The 24,862-nt window shown below is 39.5% G+C and overlaps 1 protein-coding gene across 1 annotated transcript; it reads left to right on the top strand.

The window, feature by feature from the left end:
• Window positions 1-6,974: 6,974 nt before the first annotated feature.
• On the top strand, window positions 6,975-23,375 carry LOC131397634 (sulfotransferase 2A1-like). The gene is made up of 5 exons (XM_058530723.1): window positions 6,975-7,115; window positions 8,990-9,116; window positions 16,303-16,397; window positions 17,857-18,043; window positions 23,263-23,375. The coding sequence occupies exons 1-5, from the start codon at window positions 6,975-6,977 to the stop codon at window positions 23,373-23,375; spliced, it is 663 nt and encodes a 220-aa protein (XP_058386706.1).
• The last annotated feature ends 1,487 nt before the right edge of the window (window positions 23,376-24,862 follow it).

The raw sequence follows: 24,862 nt of genomic DNA, 5'->3' as shown, positions 1-24,862 counted from the left end.
CTCACCTTCCACATTGATAAGTCACTAGAAATGAGCTCATCCTCCTCTCTTCTCCGAACAGAGAGGGAGATACCTTTACAAATGGAGATTTCCCTTATAAATGTAAATGATTGTCTGGCAACTCTTCGCAGGGTCATCCAGAGAATGTGGCCAGAGAGACAGAACTTCTGATAAGAGGGGCTTGTTGGTGCCTTTCCTATTGTAACATTTTACCCTACGTTATCTTTACAGCCATCATGATAGATCTGTTCCAGGAAGGAGCCACCATGTCAAATTCTTTAGGCAGTTAGTGGGGGAGGTCAAATGTCCCTAGAGAAAACAACCAAGGTAAAGAGATAGATTTCAGGGTGGCCAAATCTTGATCTCCCACACGGATTTCCTGTCTCTCTAGTACATGGGTGCCCCTGAATGAACCATATCTTTGATCTGACCCAACTGTGTCTCTAGACACATTGTTTACTGTAACAACAATTTTAAAACTGCACTAGAGTTTTTTCTTGTTAGGCATTTTATTTAGAGGAATTTCAGGTAATGGGTCAAATAAAAAAAAATTTTTCTTTTACAAGTAAAATTACTGGCAGATACTGTATTCAATTAGTATAAAAACAAATATGAGGGGCCGGCCTGGTAGCATAGTGGTTAAGTTCATGCGCTCTGCTCCAGCGGCCCGGGGTTTGCAGGTTCGGATCCTGGGTGCAGACCTACACACCGCTTATCAAGCCATGCTGTGGTGGCGTCCCACATATAAAGTAGAGGAAGATGGGCACGGATGTTAGCCCAGGGCCAATCTTCCTCAGCAGAAAGAGGAGGATTGGCAACAGATGTTACCTCAGGGCTGATCTTCCTCACGGAAAAAACAACAAAAAGCAAACAAAAAAAAAAGACAAAAACAATGATGACCATTAAAAATCTTTCTTTCTGTACAACTTGATTTATTTAGATGGATTTCTGCAAAAGGGACACTCAAATACAGCGATGTTGAATTTTCTTTTAGTGAAGTAAAGGCTTGGTATGGTCTTAATAGTGACAGCAATATATTACTCTCTGAGTTCATCCACTCCTCAGCAGAGATTTGACTGAGAGCAGTTCTCAAGCTTTGCACTTTGGAATCTCCTGGGAGCTTGAAAACATACTGATCCCCAGGTCCCACTCAGAAAGACACTACTTAATTGGCCTGGGGAATAGGAATGTTAAAACTCCCAGAGGATCTAACTGGTGGCAATGTTCGAGAACTGTGATTTAGCGCAGTGGTTCCTACAGTGTGCTTCCCAGACCAGCGGCGTCAGCATCAATGGGAACTGAGAAATGTAAAGTCTCAGGCCCCACTCAGGTGTTCTGCATCAGAAACCAGGCATCTAGAATGATACGAGGTGTCAAAACCCAGACGCCTCCCTGAGGTGAGCATCCTGCAGGGACCCAAGAGGCCCTGGAAGACTTGGAGTTTGGGGAGCGAGGTAACTTGTCTGGTTGGATGGAGGCTCCTGTCAGCAGACTCCAGGTTAAGACAGGTGACGTGTCATACGCCCCACCTTCCCTCTGGCCAGGCTGAGGAGCCAGCACACCTGGGTCTCAGTGATGATTCTGTCCAACTCACACAGTGCTCCACCCTCCGCACCCCTCAGACACTCAGTTAGTCACTGCTAGAAAATCAGTTACCTCTTCTATTTCCTCCAATGCCCACGTTTTCAGTCGTAGAAGTGGAGCTCCATAGAAACTAAAACTAGAAACCGTGGTCACCCCTCTTCCTATTCCTCCAGAGCCCTGGACAATGGTTGGATTCATTATATCTTTTGTTCCACACTTGATTCCTCCTGGACAGGGGAACGTCCTGTGTCTCTGAGTCAGAATATATCCCACGCTGTTCCCTGGATATCTCAAATGGGTTTCCTCTTCACTTGTTGATTCAGGGACCCCATCAGTCCCTTCTGGCAAATGGGCCTCAATCCTGGTCATTCCTGGTTTCTGTTTGACTTCCTTCTCTCCTCTCTCCAGACTTCACAAGGCAAAGACACTCCTACCCACACCACCTCCATCTCCATCCCAGAGCACCCAGAACAGAATTAAGCTTGAACATTACCCATTTCTTGAATGTTCAATCAATGAACTCTTTTCATATACATATCCTGAGTCCTTTTCCTACATGTGCTGTGGCTGAGCCTAAAAGATTCACCCTCTCTAGAGTAAAACACTTAGTAGCTTCTCATCCTTGCCATGATCCCATGGATACCAATGGACCTACAAATATCGCCATGGAAAACACCAAAGATGGATCACTATGGATCATAGGGATCACCATGGCTCCAAACAGATCACCAGTACTGACTACAGCCATGTGACTGATGATGCATTTGTTTTTGTTTTGCCACCTGTAGGAAAACAAACAGAAATTCTTGCTCTGGCACTGCCCTGGGGGACACAGATGTGGGGAAGTTCCTAGACCTGCTCTCAAGAAGTCCCCACCTCCCTCCTTCCTGAGCTGAGCAGGAAGTCCAGATGCTGCCACTGGGGATGGTCAGGACACAGCCTGGGATTGTGAGGAGAGGAGGGTAGAGCTTCCTGGGTGATGGTGAAGATTCCCAATTCAGAAGGAGGTGGGGGGTGCTGGAACTGCTTGGGTAAGAGGAGAAATGGAATGAGAAGATGAGGAGGGAGGAATCCTGTGCTGCTTAATCCATCACTTTCTATTCAGACAGTCAGGGCAAATGCAAACTGTCTCCATTCAGTTATCAAATAATCCATTTTCCATTCACTGATGGCCATTTTGTGCCTGAAGCACCAGGAGCACAACACTTCCTCCTCATTGCCCAGGGTCTGAGTCTGAATCTTACCTCCCCCTCACTCCAAAGATACCCTTGCGGCTTCCCCCAACCTCAGATCCCTCTCCTAGAATAGACAGAAAATTGGATTCCTCCCGGCCCTCCCCTCAGTGTCAACGTCTGACTGGGGTGGGGATCCAGAGTTTTTGTGTGCGTCCATCCCTACCTGTCAGATAAGTAGGAAGGGCTTTCATTATATCCTGGCAGTCTGTCTACACCTTTGCCCCCAGCACTCCCCTCCAGAGCCTGTTACATGAGTTACCACCTCCCAAATCTGATCTAATTCTCTCTCTGCTCTGCTGAGGCTGGCCTGGCCTAAGAGGACTGGGGCGTTTGCTAAATGGGACCAGGACAGGGTCAGAGAACCCGCTGTGGGGACACCCAGGGTCCAATAAGCCCACAAGGGAGCAGCAGAAAAAGCAGGAGACTGGAGAAAGAAGGACAGAGAGAAGAGGTGAGGGGTCTCCTACAGTGTTGGGAGGTGTGGATACCAAAGGAGAGGACACGCTCACTGGCTTTGAGGAAATAGTGTTTACAAGATGACCATGAACTTAACTAGTGTTCAAATTATCAAGCCCAAAACAATGTCCAGATAAACTATTAGAATTAAAAAGAATTGAGCCAGGTCCCTGGATACAAAGTAATATATCGACTAAATACTATATACAAGACAAACAGATTTTTTTTTAATTAAAAATACCATCTAAAATGTCAGGCAACAATAAAGATGAATTACTTGAACTAAACCTACAAAAAGATATACAGACAACCTCTGTGGTTAAATCATAACATTTCCTAGAGAGTCTTTGTAAATGACGAAATGAATGAACACATAAATAGTAAACTTAGATTGGAAAGCTCAATGTTGTACGGATGTCGCTTAATCCCAAACCAGTTATGCATTTAATGCAAATCCAAGAAAATTCCCAACAAGGCTGGTCAATGTTCTTTAGGAAGCTGTTAGGAGCATCTGCAAAGGGAAAACACACCGTGAGCAGCAATTCCAGTGCTAGACCTAGGAACCCACAAAAGTGCCCATGTGCTACCTAAATAATGCAGTAGGAACATTCAGAGCAGTGCAACATGTGATGACCAGACAGTGAACAAGCAAATGCCCACCTCCACAGGTTATATAAAAGGAGGTGAGTCCACACTGCAGAGGAGTAACCAGCTGCACAGACTAACACACCACCACTTCCCACACCTGTGTGGGTGCCACATGCAAGCCAATGACACCCAAGTCCCTGCAGCATCTACAGGACTTTTTGGGGACAGAATCCTCTATAAATCCTGTAAACTCCCAGGGCCAAAGTCCTTCTTATCAGCAGAATCATCCTCCTCTTGGTACCCAGACATGGAGGAGGGGGTAGTTCCCTTGCAGGGGTCTTACGGTGAGAGCACCACTGTGAAATCAGAGATTACAACTGGGTCTGGGGAGAAGTCCAAGGTGTAGGGTTTGGGGGGTCCTGGGTGAGGCCAGAGCTGGTGAAACTGGGATCATGTCCTTGGACCCCTGCAAGCGGCCCACCAGGCCTGGCCGGTGCTGAACACGCTGGGTTCTGCTGCTGGGAAGATTCTTACAGTGCTGGTGTAAACACAGGACCACTGTAATCTGACCCTATCTTTTCAAAAGCATTTTAAAAGTTGTTTTTCAGGGACAGTGAGCCAAAAAACTGCAAGTCATGTAGCCAGAACATGTGCAGAAGAGAAATCTTGACCTGAAATAACACCGAGAATAAAAGGTTGTCCACCTATGAAACCAAAGGACTGAGACATGACCGGAACTTGAAAGCCTGACTCTCCTCAGAAGTGAGGGTCTGTTGTCTAGGAAGATCTGGTGTTAAAACCCCTTTACACAACTTACCACAAATGTTAAAAGCCCTCCAGTTGAAATTTGCCCTGCCAGCCTGTTATCCCTCTTAAATTTCACTCCAAATCCTGAATCGGGAAAAGACAGATTTGACAGCCTTGCCTCCTTTCTCCTTGCCTGTCAACTTCACAATGAAGCCTTTTCTTTTCTCAAAAGCTGGTACCCTAATTATTGTCTTTCTATGAACATTGAGTAGTGAGCCATTGCTCTGGTAATAATTTCTGGTGACCACAAAGGGAACAAGGTCTTCTGACTGCCTGCCCAGGACACTGCAGCCCTTGGTGGGGTGTGGGACCTCCTCATCGGCCTTCAGTCGATGGTTGGACTGAAGCTACCTAAACTGAATTTATCTAGAGCCTTGGCAGTCAGGTTCCTGCTCCCCAGTCATGGCACTCCAGGCCCCTTGATGCTTTTTTTAACTTTTGTGGAAAGAAACTGCTTCTGGATCAAGATGTCTCTGGACTCTGGCCGAGTAACTTTAAGAAAGCAATTGTCTCGTACCTTGTCTCTCTGGTTTGATCCTGTGGAAATATAATTTAGGCTTGTATTCTGGGAAATCCTGGTGGACTGAGTCCCAAATCTTGGGACTGAACCACTCAAGATAATTAGAGAGAGGATAAAAGGTTCACTCATGAGTTACTCTTGGTAATCTGCTTCTGAGTTACTCCTGGTGATATGGTGCTGAGTTACTTTTGGTACTCTGGTTCTGAGTTACTCCTGGTAATCTGCCTAGGATTAAATCTATGTTATATGTAGAATTGTATTGTGTGTTAATGTTTGTCTAAAATGAGTTTGCTGTTTGGGGACCGAGTTTCTTGGTGACCATAATAAACTCCCTTTAGAAATTAACATTATGAGGGTTTTCTGACTCTGAAGAAAAGAGGCACTATTCCTGCCAGTCCCTCAGGCCATTCCCAGGTGACTAGGGATTTTATAGAAGTGTCAGGTCATCTGCCTGTGATGTGCAATGGCCTCATAGATGTCCTTTTGAAGAACATATGTTATTGGGCCATTTTTGTTCATGGTGAAGCAGTTGGCAGTGGTAGCTTGTCTGGGACTTACTTGTCTGAACTTCGTGGGTGCCAAAACACCTAAGGGAGAAAGATGACCTCTTGGTTATTTTGGGGGAGCTTTTCCCACAAGCACACACTATCAGACCTTAAACACCATCCCTTAGAAAGACCTTGTGTGTTGCAGCCACCTTGGAAAAAGCACACACATCTGTGAATGTTAGATTCTACTTCTGTTAATTGTCTTTGAGGTTTTTGTTTTCTATCTATAAAATGGACTGAGTTCTGAATTCTTGTAGTCTTTTCAAATACCTGGCTTCAAATCTGTAAACTGACATTTTCAATTTTTTCCACCATTTTTGTTTGGAATCATTGAGAACTGAAACCACCCTTTTTCCTGAAGCCCTGAAAACTGAAGCTGTAAGAGAGATCACAACTATAGCCCATGTTTAGACAATCTTCATGCCTATTGCCGTGAAAACCACTCAAAAGATACCTGACCACCCAGTGACATTATCAGAGGCATTTCAAACTGCAAAAGAAGCTTCAACGCTGACATCTAGAAATCTTCTTCACTGGCTGTCCCCTGGGCTCAGGAACTGGTTTATAATTTTCCCCAACCATCAACATTGTTTTCTTTTTGTTTCTCTAGAAATGCTTCTTATTAAATACCTAGTTACTTCCTTACACAATATAGGCCTAACTTTGGGAGCCCAAGTGCATCACTGTCTTTTTTTTAAATTTTTTGTTTATTGCAGTAACATTGGTTTATAACATTGTATACATTTCAGGTGTACATCATTATACTTCTATTTCTGCATAGATTACACCATGTTCACCACCCAAATACTAATTACAACCCATCACCACACACTTGTGCTGAATTATCCCTTTCACCTTCCTCCCTCCCCCCTTCCCCTCTGGTAACCACCAATCCAATCTCTGTCTCTATGTGTTTGTTTGTTGTTGTTATTATCTACTACTTATTGAGGGAAATCATACGGTATTTGACCTTGTCTTTTGAAAAGAATTTAACTAGACTGACCTATCATCAGGACTTGACAAAAAATCCTTAGGGAGACCCCTGCGGTGGACACATTTCCTCCCCAGCAAAGTAAGGAGTTTATAGGACTCCTAGAGCTTGCAACCCTTTCATCACCAATGCTCTGGGAACCTTGAACCCTAGATAGCCTATGTAAAAGACCCCCAGAATGCTTTCACGGCCTGTGTGGTCCTCTACCCTGGGTCCCACCTACCAAGGTCAACCATACCAGTACCATGAGCACTGCCAGATTAGATTTGACCCTAGAGGCTGAGTATGGATATAATTCACTGAAGGATAAGGAAGGCCCCCGCCTCATCAGCTCCCACCTCCCCATCCAACTCATCCCCAAGTCTCTCTTCAGTTCCAAGGCCAAGGTCAGTGCTCAATGGTCAAGATGTTTGGTCAACGCTTTCCACCCTCTAATGTGCCCGGGAGTCCCCTGGAGATCTGGGTGAAATGCTGCCTCATCCAGCAGGTTTGGGGTGGGCCTCAGACTCTGCATTGGTGATGCCACAGTCCATTCTTGAGTACAAGTGTCTAGATCCCGCCACCAGTTATACCAGCCAGAAGTAAACCAAGGGCAAGGTGAACCCATAATGACATAATCTTAGAAAATCTCATTTTAAATACAACCAGAATTTATAAATGTGTCATATATTAAATAACACCCCTCTGTTGCTCTAAAAAATAATTACCAACCTTAATTTGGTAAAAGCCTCCTGCCACTTAGGTAGAAACACCAGACATAGAGTTGTCCATTTGAGAAGCAGCCCATTCATTATTTAATGCCTAAATCCAGGGAGACTGCTCTGGCATCCTGGTTGGTTTTTCTAACCACTATGTCTTCCTGTATATAGTTGTCTATTAAGCTCAGCAGACACAAGAATCTCTCACGGGACTGACAGATGATCCCCAGGAAGGACCATGGGTATCCAGGGTCTAGCATATCTCAGATCATTTTTAGAAACATACTTTCCTGAAAGATGCTAATGGGTTTGTGATTTTTAAAAACGTTTTATGCTTGTTAGATTTTGAAGGTTAGAATAATATTATCCTCTCTGGAAATTTCACAATGTGTTGCAGCATGATGAAGTGGTTTTTTAACCCACCACTTTTCAATCTTATTTATAATACACTCATTTACGTGTGTCTTATTAGTGCTTGTTAAATCCCTGCATGGGGAAACTGAGGCCTAGAGTAATGTCACAAAGGAAGTTGCTGCAGAGTCCAGAGTAGAAGTCAGATGTTCACATGCCAAGTGTTCTTGCATGTGTGTGTCTGTGTGTGTGCACTAATCTTAAGTATTGGCTTGTTGAATCTTTATGTATGTACACAACAGGGTTAACTCCTTGCAGGACATTTTGTCCTGTCCAAAACATCCATAAGACATTTGGTCCACACCAAAAGGTCCTTGACATTTGGTCCTGTCCAAACCATACATGAGCATATTTGGTCTATGCCAAATGGTTTCGGATAGGACCAAATATCAAGGACCTTTTGGTGTGTGGACTCAATGTCTCCATGAACATTTTGGATACAACCAAATATCAAGGACCTTTTGGTGTGGAACCAGTGTCTTATGGACCAAATATCTTATGGATGTGGTGGAAAGGACAAAACATCAAGGGCCTTTTGACGTGGACCAATTGTCTTATGGACACTTTGTACAAGACCAAATGTCTCCTAATTGGTAACTACCTTCCAGATCCAAAGTTAGAACATTTCCACTCCCCCAGAAAATTCCCTCATGTGCCTCCCCAGTCAATGCCCACCTGCAGAGGTAAACACTCCCCTGACGTCTAAGTCTATACATTAGTTTTGCTTGTTCTTGAAATTCATGTATATAGACCTATATCATAAGAATATCAGCAGTGTATCTATGAATATAGCACAATTTATTAATCCATTGTCCTAGGGCTAATCTTTCAACTACAGTACACAAATATAATAGTACTCAACTTTTTAAACCTTTGGTTGCTTCCCATTGTGAGTAGACTATGATGTCCAAGAGGGAAAGAGCAATTCTTCCCTCTTCCATTGTTATATTCTTAGTGTTACCCCAGTGAATGGTTCACAGGAACCTAAAAATGTATATTTGGTTAATGAATGTAATAAGTAATTTTTTGAAAGAATCCACTGATATTTATTGACATTTTCTTGGAACTGGCTTTTGCTCCATTTTTATGAAAATCAGGAAGGATAGGAGATGACTGTATTGATTTTTCACTATCCCATTTTGCTCTTTAAGGTGATTTATCTCATCAGAAGTCCCAGAGATATTCTAGTGTCTGGTTATTTTTTCCAGAGTAAGTTGAATTTTATTAAGAAGCCAGAGTCACTGGAACAATATTTTGAATGGTTCACCCAAGGAAATGGTGAGTGAACTTAAAACATGGAAGCTGGGGGATGGTCACAGGCCTTTATCAGACCTCATCTTACACCTAACCTGAAATCTCTATATCTCACCATCCTGGGGGTATAAGGCTCCATCACCATTGGAACAAAAATTTTCAAAGTCCAGCCTTTCAGCTTGCCCCATCATAAACTATCCTAGATACTTTCTGCATCTCCAGGGTCTTACTAATACTAATACAGAGCACTGGTAACCTTCTCTACTCTCCTCATTTGTGGCTTTCTGCAAGTCAGCTTTTCGTCAGCTTCTCAGAAAACACAATCCTGACTCTCCACCATTTTTTAGATGTGTCTTTATAAAACTCCCTTAATCTTCTTGTCCTACATGTCTCAAAAATGTATGCATTACTCTAGGTTCTCTATGCTTTTAATTACACAGTATTTCTAGGCTTTCTCAGACACTTGAAATTTTGCAATTTTTCTTGAAATTGTATGATGAGTCCTACATCTCAGCTATGGTATGTATCTCTAGATTCAGACTTTTTTCTCTCACACCCCATGGACATCCTCACTAGAGAGAGCCACGGATACCTCTAGTTCAATACGTTCAGTGTTTAACACATTTCCCCCCATATCCCAAGCTTCTCCCACTGTAGGTTGATCTTATTCAATGAATAGAAACACCCGTCACCCAACGTTAGCATGATTCCGACATCTCACAAGTGTCATCTGGTTTCCATCCCACTCCCCCATGTTCCTCACCACTTTCCTGTATCTATTTATTATCCAAGTTCCATGATATTCATTAATGCCTTCCTTCTGGTCTCTGCTAAAATATCTCTGTATTTAGGGAAGTCTTCCTTTTCAGTACGATATAGGTTAGCATCTTTCGCCGTCTCTATAGTCTTGTCTTTTTTTCTCCTTAGTACTCATCACCAATAAGTTTGTATTCTATTTATTTGTTTATTGCATGTGTCTCGCCACTAAAATGTAAGCTCTTTAAGTTGTTCATTCTTGACCCCAGGTCCTAGAGTGGTGCTTGCCACATAGTAAGCAGCTATTACACCTTTGTTAAATAGTGAATGTTTGTTTGTCACCCTTTTCATTGGTGTTTTATTAACCAGAGCCACTGTTAATTCTCATCTAGATTCACATGACAGACTCATTATTGGTGTCCTCACTTCATGCTCTTTTCCCCCTCCAGGCTATGTTGCAATCATCTGTTAGATATTGAAAAATTCACATTTCCTGAATTGTTGGCCTTCAGCATAAAGTCCGATCTTCAAATCCTGGCAGTTGTATTTCTTATTGAGCTGATCCTATCTGAACTCTTCAGTCCCATCTCCTGCTTTCCTTTAGGTTACTCTCTCAGAAAAAAGGCAACAGTGAAATCATTTTGTGGAAGCCCAGACATGTACAGAACACTCCTCTCATCAATGATATATTTGATCTTGCCATTTGGTGTATAAAGTAGTCTAAAGTGTGTTCAGTTATCAGCAGGAATCCAGGAAAGTCCAATAAATAGTGGTGGGTATGAAGACATATCCTGTAAACCTCACCACTATCCCAATATTTTGCTCATCTGTGCCTTAAAACTCACACACAGGCCTCTTTCTTATACAGTCAAGAACCATCAACACCAAAATCTTTATTGTTATCAACTAATATCAATATCCGGAGGTCTCCGCAGCCCTGTACAAGGTCAATCCAAACCTTTACCGCATACTGATGAAGAGACATTGGGAATTTAAGTCCCAGGAAATAGTATCCTTAGACTCAGGAAACAGGAATCCCTACTCTGGACCCTAGATCTTAAAGCCAAGTTCTGGATAATACTTGACAAAAAATCCTTAGGGAGACCCCTGCGGTGGACACATTTCCTCCCCAGCAAAGTAAGGAGTTTATAGGACTCCTAGAGCTTGCAACCCTTTCATCACCAATGCTCTGGGAACCTTGAACCCTAGATAGCCTATGTAAAAGACCCCCAGAATGCTTTCACGGCCTGTGTGGTCCTCTACCCTGGGTCCCACCTACCAAGGTCAACCATACCAGTACCATGAGCACTGCCAGATTAGATTTGACCAAGGGGAGAATCAAAATGAATGAACTCTAATTGTTGTTTGCAAACATCACTGAAGGAATTAGTTTTTTGGTCAAATGCATCTCCTAACAACTTGTATGTCCACAGCTAGAAATTAAATGAGGTGTGTCAAATTTAAGGCTATTCAGAATAATCCTTCTCTGGTGCACATGTGCTTGACTTTCTTTCTGATTTATATACATGAGTGTAGAAATGCTAAGGCATAGTGAATATGAATTTTCAATTTTAAAAGATAATACCAAACTATTTTCCAGAGTGGATCTATGAATTTATATTCTCTATTACTCCATTTCCTCAGTGACACTTGTTATTGTCAGTATTTTTATAATCGTCATTATAGTAATTTTACAAAATAATTAGTGGAGGATGGGCATATTTTATTTAGTTTATATCTTAATTTATAGACATTTTTTATCTCTTCTTTGATCTAAAGGTTTTTAAATATCTTACATGATCATTTACCATTTTTTTCTATGAAAAGCTTGCAACTTTTTTTAGATGTATTTCGTTTCTTCTGTATTGATGACATCTTAAAATTACATTTTCCAGTTGTTTGTGCCTGTTTGGAGACGTAACTGGTTTTGATTGTTGATCAGGTATTCACCAATCTGAATGAACTTTCTTTTTAATTCTCATTGTTACCTTGTATGTTGTCTTTGGTAGTTTATGCAGTATAAAACTATCCTCATTTCTAATACATGTATGTTATCTTTATTTTTCTTCTCTTATCTCATTGGTCAGGATTCTGGGACAATGTTGAATAGAAGTGATATAGTTGTAAATCTTGCCTTGTTCTTAATTTTAAAGGTATTATTCAAAAGTGTTATGTTTTAACGTTATTGAGAAATAATTGACAAATATAATTGTATATATTTAAACGTGATTATTTGACATACTTATACGTTGTGTAATGATTACCAGGATCAAGATAATTAACACACCCATCGCCTCACATAGTTGGGTCTTTGTGTGTGTGTGTGTGTGTGTGTGTGTGTGTGTGTGTGTGGTGAGACTGTTTAAGATCGATTCTCAGCAACTTTCAAGTACATAATACCAAATTATTAACTATTGTTACCATGCTGTACATGGAATCTTCAGAACTTCTTCCTCTTATAACTGAAAATTTCTACCCTTGCACCTACATCTTCCCATTTCCTTTTCCCTAAATTCCCTGTCGACTACCATTCTATTCTCTGTTTCTATGAAATCTACCTTATTTGTATTTGGCATATAAGTGATACTGTACAGTATTTGTTTTTGTCTGATTTATTTCACTTAGCACCATCCCCCCCAGGTTCATCCACATTGTTGCAATTAGCAGGAGTTCATACTTTTTTTATGACTGAATAATATTCCATTACATGTACATATATATCACATTTTCTTTATCCATTCATCCATTGAAGGACACTTAGGTTGTTTCCATATCTTGGCTATTGTAAATAGTGCTGAAATGAACAGGAGTGTGCAGATGTCTCTTCAAAATACTAATTTCAATTCCTTCAAATATATACCGGGACTGCTGGATCATATAGTAGTTGTATTTTTAAATATTTGAGGAACTTCCATACCGTTTTTCATAACAGCTGCACCAATTTACATTCCTACCACTAGTGTAGAAAGGATTTCCTTTTCTCCACATCTTCGCCAATGTTTCTTATCGCATGTCTTTTTGATAATAGCCATCCTAACCTGTGCGACGTGATATCTCGGTGTGGCTTCGATTTTTCATTTTCTTGATTATTAATGATGTTGAGCACCTTTTCATACACCTACTTGCTGTTGGTGTGTCTTCATTGCAAAATATTTATTCAGATCCTTGCCCATGTTTTAATTGGATTCTTTGCTATTTTGCTATTGAATTGTATGAGTTCTCTATATTATGGATATTAACGCCTCATCAGATATATGGTTTAAAAATATTTTTCCCATTCTGTAATTTGCTGATTCAAATTATTGATTGTTTCCACTGCTGTGCAGAAGCTTTTTACTTTTAAGTAGTCCCATTTGTTTATTTTAGCTTGTGTTGCCTGTACTTTCGGTGTCTTTTCCACGAAATCCTTGCCAATCCAATCAAAAAAATTTTACCTATGTTTTCTTCTAGGAGTTTTATGGTTTCAGGTCTTACACGTAAGTCTTTGGTCCATTTTGAGTTAATTATTGTGAGTGGTGTAAGATAGGGGTCCAGTTTCATTGTTTTTCATCTGGATATCCAGATGACTCAACACCATTTATCGAAGAGACTATCCTTTCCCCAATCTGTGTACCTAGTGCCCTTGTCAAAAATTACTTGACTGTATATGTACAGGTTTATGTCTAGAGTCTATTCTTTTCCACTTGTCTATGTGCCTGTTTTTATGCTAGTCCCATACTGTTTTGATTACTATAGCTTTGTAATAATGCTTGAAATCAGGAAGTGTGATGCCTCTAGCACTGTTCTTCTTTCCCAAGATTGCTTTATCTATTCAGGGTCTTTTATGGTTTCATACAAATTTTAGGATTTTTTTCCTACTTCTGTGAAAGGTGCCATTGGAATTTTGATAATGATTGCATTGAATCTGTAGATTGCTTTGGGTAGTATAGACATTTTCACAATATTAATACTTCCAATCCAAGAACACAGGATATCTTTCCATTTGTTTGTGTCTTCTCAATCTCTTTCATCAATGTTTTACACTTTTCAGTCTTTCGTCTCCTTGGTCAAATTTATTCCTAAGTATTTTATTGTTTTTATGTGATTGTAAATGGAACTGTTTTTTAATTTCTCTTTCAGATAGTCATTGTTAGTGTACAGAAATGCGACTGTTTTCTGTATGTTGATTTTGTATCCTGGAACATTATTAAATTCAGTTATTAGGTCTACCAGGTTTTTGATAGAGTCTTTAGGGTTTTTTATATATAAGATCATGTCATCTTAAAATAAAGATAATTTTACTTCTTCCTTTCTGATTTGGATGCCTTTATTTTCTTGCTAATTGCTGTGGCTTGGACTTCTAGAACTATGCTGAATAGAGATGGTGAGAGTGGACATCTTTGTCTTTTTCCTAATCTTAGAGGAAAGGCTTTTAACTTTTCACCATTGAGTATAGTGTTAGCTATAAGCTTCTTATATATGACCTTTATTATGATGAAGAACATTCCTTTTACCTAGTTTGTTGAGAGTTTTTATCATGAGAAAGTTGAATTTTGTAAAATGCTTCTTCTGCATCTTCTGAAATGATCAGATGATTTTTATCCTTCATTTTGCAATGTGGTGTATCACATTTATGATTTGCATATGCTGAACTATCCTTGAATCCCATGGTATATGATCCTTCTAATGTGTCCTTGAATTCATGTTGTTAATATTTTGTTGGGAATTTTTGCATCTATACTCATCAGGAATATTTCATTGTATTATTACATATGACATACAGAAAATATTGGTCTGTAATTTTCTTTTCATATAGTATCCTTATCTGGCTTTTGAATCTCTGTAATGCTGGCCTCATAAAATGAATTTGTGAATGTCCTCTCCTCTTCAATTTTTTGGAAGTTTGAGGAGAATTGGTTTTAATTCTTCCTTAAATATTTGCTAAAATTTACCAGGAAACCATCGGGTCCCGGGCTTTTCTTTGTTGGGAGATATTTGATTACAGATTCAACCTCATTACTTGTAATTGGACTGTTCAGATTTTCCATTTCTTCAATATTCAGTCTTGTAGGTTGTATGTTCCTAGGAATTTACCCATTTGTTCTAGGTTATACAATTTCTTAGCATATAATTGTTCATAGTAGTCTTTTATGATCCTTTGTATTTCTGTGACATCAGCTATGATGGTTCCTCTTTCATTTCTTTTACCTATTTGAGTCTATTCTTTTTTTCTTCATTCAAGCTAAAGGTTTGTCAATTTTGTTTATCTTTAAAGAAAACCAAGCTCTTATTTTTGTTTTTCTATTGTTTTCTGGTCTTCGTTTCATTTTCTTTCCTACTCTGATCTTTGTGGCTTCCTTCCTTCAGCTAACTTTGGGCTTCATTTGCTCTCTTTCTAGTTTCTTGGAGGTAGAAAGTTCAGGTTTTTTATTTGAGATCTTTCTTCTTCTTACTGTAGTCATTTATAGATATGAACCCTACCTATTAGAACTGCTTTTACTGCATCCCATAAGTTTTGATATCTTGTGTTTCCATTTATATTTGTTTCATGGTTTTTTAATTTCCCTTTGGATTTCTTCTTTGACTCAATGGTTGTTCCTTTCTCCTGGATTCACTTTATTTATTCATAAAGTATAATTTAAAATAGTTCTCTCATAAAACAAAAGTGGTCATTTTTCTCAAGATTTTTCCTGAAAATTTCTTTATTTTGCGCTCATTCTTGAATGATTGTTTAATTAAGTATAATTCTCAGTTGATAATTAATTTCCCACTACACTTTGGAGTGAAGAAGGACTCAGGCATGGTAGACAGCCATTCAAAAGTCTAAAATAGTTAAGATATTGAGGATAGAGGGAGAATATTTACCTCCCTAGAAGATAATATAAATTTAGAGACAGGCAATTCTAACATAACATGCCTTCGAATTTCCTGTGTTGATGAAATCTCAGTTTGAAGAACCACACCTAGCCTCAAAAAGAATTATTACAATTAAATCTTCACCTAGTCCCTAAGAAAGTTATAGTAGAAAAAAGTAAAGAAAATCTTAAACCAAAGACAGATAATTTCCAAAGGAACAATGATGACAATAGCAACAATGAAGGTAAGAAGACAGAAAAATATCTCCAAAGGCTGTGGGAATAACCTATCAACCAAAAATTCTAGACACTGAACAGATTAGGGGCAATAAGAATATCATTCCTCAGGCCACGTGGCTCTCTGGACAGGATCTCCTTAGAGACCCTTGAAAACTGGGTACAGAGTCTGCTCCAAATAAACGAGGCTCATTACAAGGTAAAGAAATAATGTTGGATAATAGTTTTCCATCTTTACTTTCATTCATTCAGCAAATAGTTAGGACAGGCTTAAATTAGCCAGACATTGTGCTATTACTAGTGTCCACAAAAGGGAACATAATAGGTGGATAACACAATCTATCCCCTCTTCCTTTGTAATCTACCACTCCCCCAATATGCAGTGCTGTATGGATCCTGGTTTGACCACACTCATGGCTGGATGTCCATGAGAGGGAAGGAGAACTTCCTGATACTGAGTTATGAAGAGCTGAAATGGGTAACGATGGTTCTTATGGTTAGCACACACCCCTCACCACGATTTTCACTCCTCTAACTTCCCTCCATTCCTCTGTGTCTCTATGCCACCTTCTCAGTCAGAGTTTAGCTTTGTGAAGAGTCATTAGGAGTGAGACTAGCTCTCTGCTCTTCATTGCCTTACTTCTGTTTGACACTGCCCAAGCTCTGTGCTCTCTTTCCTCATGTGTTATTCTTTGTTTCATGTTACAACAGTTAAAGGTCTTTCTCATGCACTGAGACAGAGTATAATGACTCATGCTCACACCTGCAATGGTTCTAAGATTTCTAGGTGTAGGATACTTGATGCTACTGATAACCTAATGGTGGGAGGGGACTGAGGAAGAAGATGGGACTGGGTAGAAACAAGTTAGGGTCCAGAGCTGTGTATAACTGCCTGAAATCCCAGACTGATAGAAGAAAAATGTAGTCATGAAATCAGTCTGTGAATTATTCTGACAGGCCAAGTACTAGATTGAACATTGATGGGCAGGAAAAGCTGACATACAGTGTTCAAAACCAGTAAGGATGGTTAAACCATTGGAAGAAGAACTTTACCTACTGGTGGTACCCTGGAGAAAAGAGAAAACAACATAAACACAGGCTTTTGATTCTGAGAAATATCACTTCCCATCATCTTCCTCTGGCTACTTCTGTCCAATTCTCTATGACCTCCATATGAATTTCATTTTCACCAAGAAAACTTTTGTAACAAGTTTAGCTATCTCAGGAACATGCTCCTGTACCTTCCAGTAATTATGCTTTCAAGCCACAAAATGAACATTTACTGAAGTAATTTCTTAAGTTATGTGTTTTCTGGTTAGATCATAATGAGCGCTCATGGGATAAAGAAACATTTTCAAGCATTATTGTTCTAAAAGGATGGTCAATGATTCAAAGCAAAGTCTTTCTGGTTTATAAAATCTATTTCCTGATGGTAATCTCCCAGGATGATGTGTCAAACACTACTTACTGAGATAATATATAAGAAGATATTATCAAATTCCATGTGTTATTGAAATGTTAGTTATGGAAAATGGTATAATTGATGGCACATCCAGCATTGGAAACCAATCCCTTCAATCTTTGCCAAGTTCTCCCTGAACCTCTCCTTGATTAATCCTGATCATAATTGTCTAGAAGCCATTCTAAAAGAGTCGTTAGAAAATCCATGCCCTGTAGTTACTGTTAAGGCTCTTGAACACAACTATACTGGGAAATCCATGTGGATCCTGCATCTTTTACATCCTTTGTGTTCCATCCTCTTTACATTTTTCCCTTTCTTCTTCCTGGTCACATCCTATGGCTTCTTGCTTCTCATGTTTTTCCTCTCTTCCTCCCTCCTCTCCCCTGTCTCCTCACATTGCTTTGTTTTTTTTTCTCACCTCCATTTCCATGTTATTTCTCTTTCATATCCTCTCTATTGTTTTTTCTTCTTCTAGGACACAAGAACAAGAAGCACTGTAGAGAAGATCTGCCAATTCATCGGCAAGAAATTAGAACCAGAAGAACTGAACTCCCTCCTCAAGAATAGCTCCTTCCACATCATGAAAGAAAACAAGATGTCCAATTATTCCCTCCTGCATGGTCAGTATTTTAATGAGAAGAATGCATCACTTATGAGAAAAGGTAAAAGAAAATTGTCCACCTTCAAAATGTATCAGAATATGAGGAGGGCATTCTGGTACTCACAGTAAGGCACTAACAGTTGGGACTAGTGGTGTTTGAATTTATCAACTCTAATTGCTCATCACCCAGAGAACTTGTCAGGTGCCTTTATCGGGGAGTCTCTTTTCATAGTACCATGTGGGCTGTAGGCACTTGAAGGAATTTGATTAGGACTGCAATGGTCATCTGACTTATGTGAAGTCATTCAGATTTTCTCTTCCCAGAATCTGACATGGTACATATCCATTCTACAAACACTGACCAGGCTAATTCACTACTCCAGCCAAGTTCGCACCTTATATTGACCTGGGAAATGAGTACAGGATTGGGGATGGTCATGTTGGTTCTACCCCACTGGTGATTTAACATGGAGAACTATCCTGAACAAAGAAATGTATAAAGAATGACTCAAGTGAGAAAAAGAGAGAGGAGAGACTTTTCACTGAGCTGACAGCCTGTCTTGCTATTAGACATTGTAAGTCCTCCTGCGAGGAGAGATTGATCATGTCCATAACCTTGGGCTCAAGATGAGTGAAGAATGTCGACTGCATGGCATAGGAGCTCATTTTCATAGAACTCTGTAGCTCATATATATCCAGGATGGCGATCCATGGAAGGAAGAAGTCAAATTTTTCAAAAGACTTCAAGCTAGTGGTGGGTGCCACCCAGGGTAGAGGGGTTGGGGGCCACCACCCCAGTGGCCCAGGAAGTCAGAACATCAAGACAAAGAGACTCATTCTCAATCCTTAAAATCTCATAGGATTTCTCCTGCTAGGGTTTGGGTTTGGTTGGGCCCTGGGATCCCTATCTTCTTTTTGAGATCTCTGTTTTGGACTGGGAATGCCTTTCTACAATTGTATTTTGGAAGCAGATAACTTATTTGGGTTCATAGGTCCACAGCTGCAGAGGAATCTTACCTCAGCATGGATCATACCTCGAGTTTCAACTCATGCCTGATTTACATAATATTTAGATGTGATTTGGGACTCAGAATTGATGTTGGAATGGGTTTGGACTTCTGGGCAGTTGGGATGAGGTGAACGTATTTTGCACGTGAGAGGAACGTCATTTGGGTGTGGGGAAGCCAGAAAGCAGAGTGTTGTAGGCTGAATTGTGTCTCCTCAAAATTCATATGCTGAATTACTAACCCTCAGTTCTTCAGAAAAGTAACTGTATTTGGAGATAAGGTCTTAAAGAGATAATTAATTCAAATTGAGGTCTTTAGAGTGCGTATAACTCATATGAATGGTGTCCTTGTAACAAGAGGAAATTTGGACACAGTAAATGCACATATAAAGAGAAGATCATTGAAGACAGCCATGTTCACATGAAGCAGAGAAGCCTCCAAAGAAACCCACTCTGCTGACAGTTGCTCCAAGTTGGATCTTGGATGTATAGCCTCTAGACTGTGAGAAAATAAATTTCTGTTGTTTTTTTAAAAAGAGTTCTCTAACAATGCCAGCCTTTGACACTTTACTGAACTAGAAGTAAAGGGAATACCTAGCATACAGAGATTGCCCATTCTTAGATTTCCTTTTATGCATCAAGGTTTGGCAGGGTTAAAAATGTTATATTTATGTACAATGCTTGTGTGAAATGGCTGAAAGGACAAAAGATGATTGCTTAAGAGAGAAAGACAATGCAAACTAACAACCTAGATTTTTGGGAGGGACAAAATAGTGTGGATGCAACTGAATTGGTGCATAATTCAATGAGGACACCCACTATTTCTTCTTGTCTAGACTGTCTCCTCCAGGAGGCAAACATATTGGATTTTAACCTTTTCCATTTTCTCATAGGAGAGTTGAGGGGTAGATATAATAATGATAATAATAGTTAACTATTGTCATGTGATTATTATTGCTAAGCTGGTGATCTGACTCCACATGTAGTTTTTTTTTTTTTAAGATTTTATTTATTTATTTATTTATTTTCCCCCAAAGCCCCAAAGCCCCAGCAGATAGTTATATGTCATAGCTGCACATCCTTCCAGTTGCTCTATGTGGGACGCGGCCTCAGCATGGCCGGAGAAGCGGTGCGTCGGTGCGCCCCCGGGATCCGAACCCAGGCCGCCAGCAGCGGAGCGCGCGTACTTAACCGCTAAGCCACGGGGCCGGCCCCTCCACATGTAGTTTGTAATTGAACCATAACAACAATATGATGGGGGTATTATTTTCCTCAGAAAATTGTGATAACTGCTGCAGCTAGTAAGTTACTAGTCCCTTTGAAAACTAGGTCTCTGAGGCTAGAGACTAAACTTATAACCACCATGCCTTACGACTTCACTATCCTAGGACAGTAGACTAAGAATGGATAGAGGGGTGAAAGAAAGAAAAACAAAGCAATAAAGAAAGAAAGAGAAAGAGGGATGAGAGGAAATAATATCTTGCTTCTTATCCCAGGTCTGATCTGTGTCCTTTCTTTCATCTGGAAGTCACATACAAGTCTAAGATTAATTTTAAAATTAACTGCATCAATTATAATTTGATAATTAGTTATATAAGTCATGACATACTGAATAATCCATATCAATATTGGCTGTTCTTGGTCAAGAGCTGCTCTGTTCACCTACTTTCATAATGTTTGGGGCCCTTTTCTGCTCTAGACACAAGAAAAATACTTCTATTGCCCCTGGGGTCGACAACACCAACTGCAATTAGGAGAATCCATGCTGTAGCAGTCATCCACTACTGGTGACCTATCTGATTTTCAAAATAGCAATAGTTTTCCCTAACTGATTGTGGTTATTATTATCCACATATATTATTATATGTGATTTTTATTCTAGAGGACAGTGCATGGCACGACATTCGATGACTTTTGAAGAGAAGAGAGAATTAATAAAAACATAGTATACTAATTTATTAAAGAAATTTGGTTTAAAGTGTAATAATCAATGAGCTGGTGACACTTTGCCCACTGTATTATGACATATCTAAACCTATGACAGATTAGAATATCAAAATTGTTGAAGTATAACTGTTAGCACTAGAACCGTAGCATCATTAAGTACAACCTGAAGGTTTAATGAACTTGATCGAAAACGTGACGTCATTTAGCCATTGTTAATATATTAGTGCTTCAAAGAATTTTTTAAAGGTGTCTTCATACCCAAGATAGCATGATATAATGTGTCCCCCCAAAAATCCACATGTTGAAGTCCTAATCTCCAGTACCTCAGAATGTGACCACATTTGGGGAGAGAGTCTACACAGAGGTAATTACATTAAAATGAGATCATTAGAACGGTCCATAATCCAACATGACTGGTGTCCTTAACAGAAGAGGAATTTTGGACATAGACACATACAGAGGAATGATGACATGAGGACATAGGAAGAATACAGCCACTTAGAAGCCAAAGGGAGAGCCCTGGAACAGATGTTTCCCTCATGGTATCAGAAGGAAGCAACTCTGTCAACACCTTATCTCTGACTTCTGGACTCCAGAACTGTGAGAAAATGCACTTCTGTTGTTAAGCCACCCAGTCTGTGGTGCCTCGTTACAGCAGCTCTGGAAAACTAATACACAAGAGTTTGGGGGAGATTTTTAAGAGACGAAAATTAAGGAGAGACATAAACAGAAATTTACATCAGAAGGATTGGTAGGATTTTGAGAATGGGGAGGATTTAGAATTTGAGGGCCCTGCATAGAAACATTGGATTCTCTCATCTGGACTGATGTCTAATAGAGGGCAGCCATATTGAATTTACATAGACTCTGATGCTTCAAGAACTCTTTCTGGCTTCCCAAAAATCAGATGTGCTATGGATGATACAGGAGCATAAGAAATCAATAACAATAAAAATTGTTCTATAATGCAGACATTGGCGAGCATGAGAGTAACTGGGAATGTTTATGTCACCAATTATTTATTAGACAATTTATTATATTACTTCTATGCTTAAGAGTATTTAATTTATAATTATATATATTAATCTATATGTAATCATAATAATTGTTATGTATTCATTTAATTAATGTGTTAATTTAGTTAATGTATTAATATAATACATAAGTATTAATTTATGTTATAGAAATAATAATATAATTATATAATTAACAATATGGCTTCTGGTGTCAAAGTCTTTGGCTTCAAATCCACATTTATCACTTTCTAACTGTGTAACTTCTCGGGGTCTTTTTTCCTCATCTGTAAAAAGGAAATAATAATCATACATTCCTCATTCTTTCAGTCATCCTTTCAACAAGTATTTGAGTACATCCTATGTGTCTCTGACTCTTTGAAACACTAAGTCTTTGGCAATTTAAAAGAAAAGCTTGTGACTTTCTAACACTTACATATATTGAAGATACATGCCACACACACAAAAAGGAAATATATATAGCAAATGATATGTGATGTGTTATGAAGTAAAATACAGCAAGGGTGGGGATTTACAGTTTTAAATTGGGCGATGGGAGAGAACCTCGCTGAGAAGTTGCATTGGAGTAAAAATGTCAAAGAAGAAAATGAGCAAAACTTGGCTGTATCTGAGAGAATGGCATTCCAGGGAAAACGACGGGAAATGCAAATAGCCTGAGGAGGAGGAATGTTTGAGGCAGAATCAGAAGACTCAATGCGAAGGAGTAGAGTGAGCAAGCGGATGTCATAGGAGATGGAGTCCCGGAAATGAAAGGGGCCGAATTACCTGAAGCCATAAGCACTTTCACTGAATGAAACCAGAAGTTCTTGGAGAATTTGAGAAGGAAGGAACAAGATCCGGCTTAGCTTCTCAAGGAATCAAGATGGCTCCCACACTGAGATTAACTTATAAAGGTGAAAGATCAAAACCAAAGAGACTAGTTAGAAGTCTGATACAATAATCCAGATGAGACATGATGTTGGCTTGGGCCAAGGTGGTAGAAATAGAGGCAATGAGAAGTGGCCAGATTCTGGTTGTATCAGTGGGTATTGCCGCAATATTGCTGATGAATTGTATGCAGGATGAGTTGGAAGAGAGGAGAATATAGGAACTCTTTTCCAGACAGGTGGAAGTGTAAATGGGTATGATTTCCAGGCAGTATAAAGGCCCACCAATGAGCTATTGGTCATTCCGCTCTATTACCTACAATCTCCATGTCAAGTGGACAAGAGGGAATAGATCCAGAAGGAGATGTGTTGGTGTCTTAAGACCCACCCACAGATCTGATCTGAGTCTCTATTTCATGTTTGTCAGCCATTTATGGGGACTGGAAAAATTACTTCATGGTGGCACAAGCTGAAGCCTTTGATAAAATATTCCAGGAGAAGATGGCGGATGTTCCTCAAGAGATGTTCCCATGGGAATAATGTTCAAGAACTTCTGGATCTTATATGAACGTTGATATTTGTTTCCTCTCCTTGTACATGTAAATGACTGGGGGTAATTGCAGAAAATGTGTTATTTCACCCAAGCCTTGAATTATCCAATCTTTGCATCTTTGAGGACTTGATTGTTAAAAATTACTGGCTCAACCCTAATTAACTTTGTGGTGTCCTAGCTTTTTAAAAATGTTTGTAAAATTTCATGCATACAGAATGATGCAGAAAGAAGATAAGTAAAACCCAAAATTATGTCAGATCTTTTTTCTAGCTCTTTTTTTATTGATGGTATAATAATTTATAACATTGCGAAATTTCAGTTGTACATTATTGTTTGTCAGTCACCATATAAATGTGCCCCTTCACCCCTGTGCCTACCCTCCAACCTCCTTTCCCCTGGCAACCACCAAACTATTCTCTCTATCTGTGTGTTAGTTTATCTTCCACATATGAGTGAAATCATACGGCATTTGTCTTTTTCTGTTTGGCTTATTTCGCCTAACATAATACCCTCCATGTCCATCCATCTTGTTGCAAATGGGACGATTTTATCTTTTTTATGGCTGAGTAGTATTCCATTGTGTATGTATATATATATATACATACACACACACACACACACACACACACACACACACCCCACATCTTCTTTATTAACTCCTCAGTTAATGGTTGCTTCCACTTCTTGGCTATGGTGAATAATGCTGCAATGAACATAGGGGTGCATAAGCCTCTTTGGATTGCTGATTTCAAGTTCTTTGGATAAATACCTAGTAGTGGGATAGCTGGATCATAAAGTATTTGTATTTTTAATTTTTTGAGGAATCTCCATACTGTTTTCCACAGAAGTGGCACCAGTTTGCATTCTCACCAGCAGTGAATGAGGGTTCCCTTTTTTCCACAATCTCTCCAACATTTGTTACTTTTGTCGTGGTGATTATAGCCATTCTAATAGGTGATAGAGTAAGGTGATATCTTAGTGTCATTTTGATTTGCATTTCCCTGATGATTAGTGATGTTGAGCATCTTTTCCTGTGCCTACTGGTTGTCCGTATATCTTCCTTGTTCGTATCCTCTGCCCCTTTTTTGATCGGGTTTTTTGTTTTCTTGTTGTTCCATTGTGTGTGTTCTTTATATATTATGGAAATTAACCCTTTGTCAGATATATGATTTACAAATATCTTCTCCCAGCTGATGGGTTGTCTTTTCATTTTGATCTTGGTTTCATTTGCCTTGCAGACGCTCTTTAGTTTCATGAAGTCTCACTTGTTTATTTTTTCTTTTGTTTCCCTTGTCCGAGTAGAAATGGAATGCGAAAAGATCCCTCTAAAACCGATGTCAAAGAGTGTACTGCCTATATTTTCTTCTAGGACTTTTATAGCTTCAGGTCTTACTTTCAAGTCTTTGATCCACTTTGAGTTAATTTTTGTGTATGGCGAAAAATAATGGTCTACTTTCATTCTTTTCCATGTCGC

The sequence above is a fragment of the Diceros bicornis genome, chromosome 34 (assembly GCF_020826845.1).
Source record: "Diceros bicornis minor isolate mBicDic1 chromosome 34, mDicBic1.mat.cur, whole genome shotgun sequence".
Classification (NCBI taxonomy): domain Eukaryota; kingdom Metazoa; phylum Chordata; class Mammalia; order Perissodactyla; family Rhinocerotidae; genus Diceros; species Diceros bicornis.
The sequence above is the reverse complement of the archived record's forward strand: the minus strand, read 5'-3'. Positions and strand labels throughout refer to the sequence as shown.

Bases quoted from the DNA above. Each gene is read 5' to 3' on its own strand.
- LOC131397634 (XM_058530723.1), top strand. From the start codon at position 6,975: ATGAGCACTGCCAGATTAGATTTGACCCTAGAGGCTGAGTATGGATAT. The intron at 7,116-8,989 runs GTCAGTGCTCAA...TTGCTCTTTAAG, and splicing joins TCTTCAGTTCCAAGGCCAAG to GTGATTTATCTCATCAGAAG. The intron at 18,044-23,262 runs GTAAAAGAAAAT...CATGTTTGTCAG, and splicing joins TGCATCACTTATGAGAAAAG to CCATTTATGGGGACTGGAAA.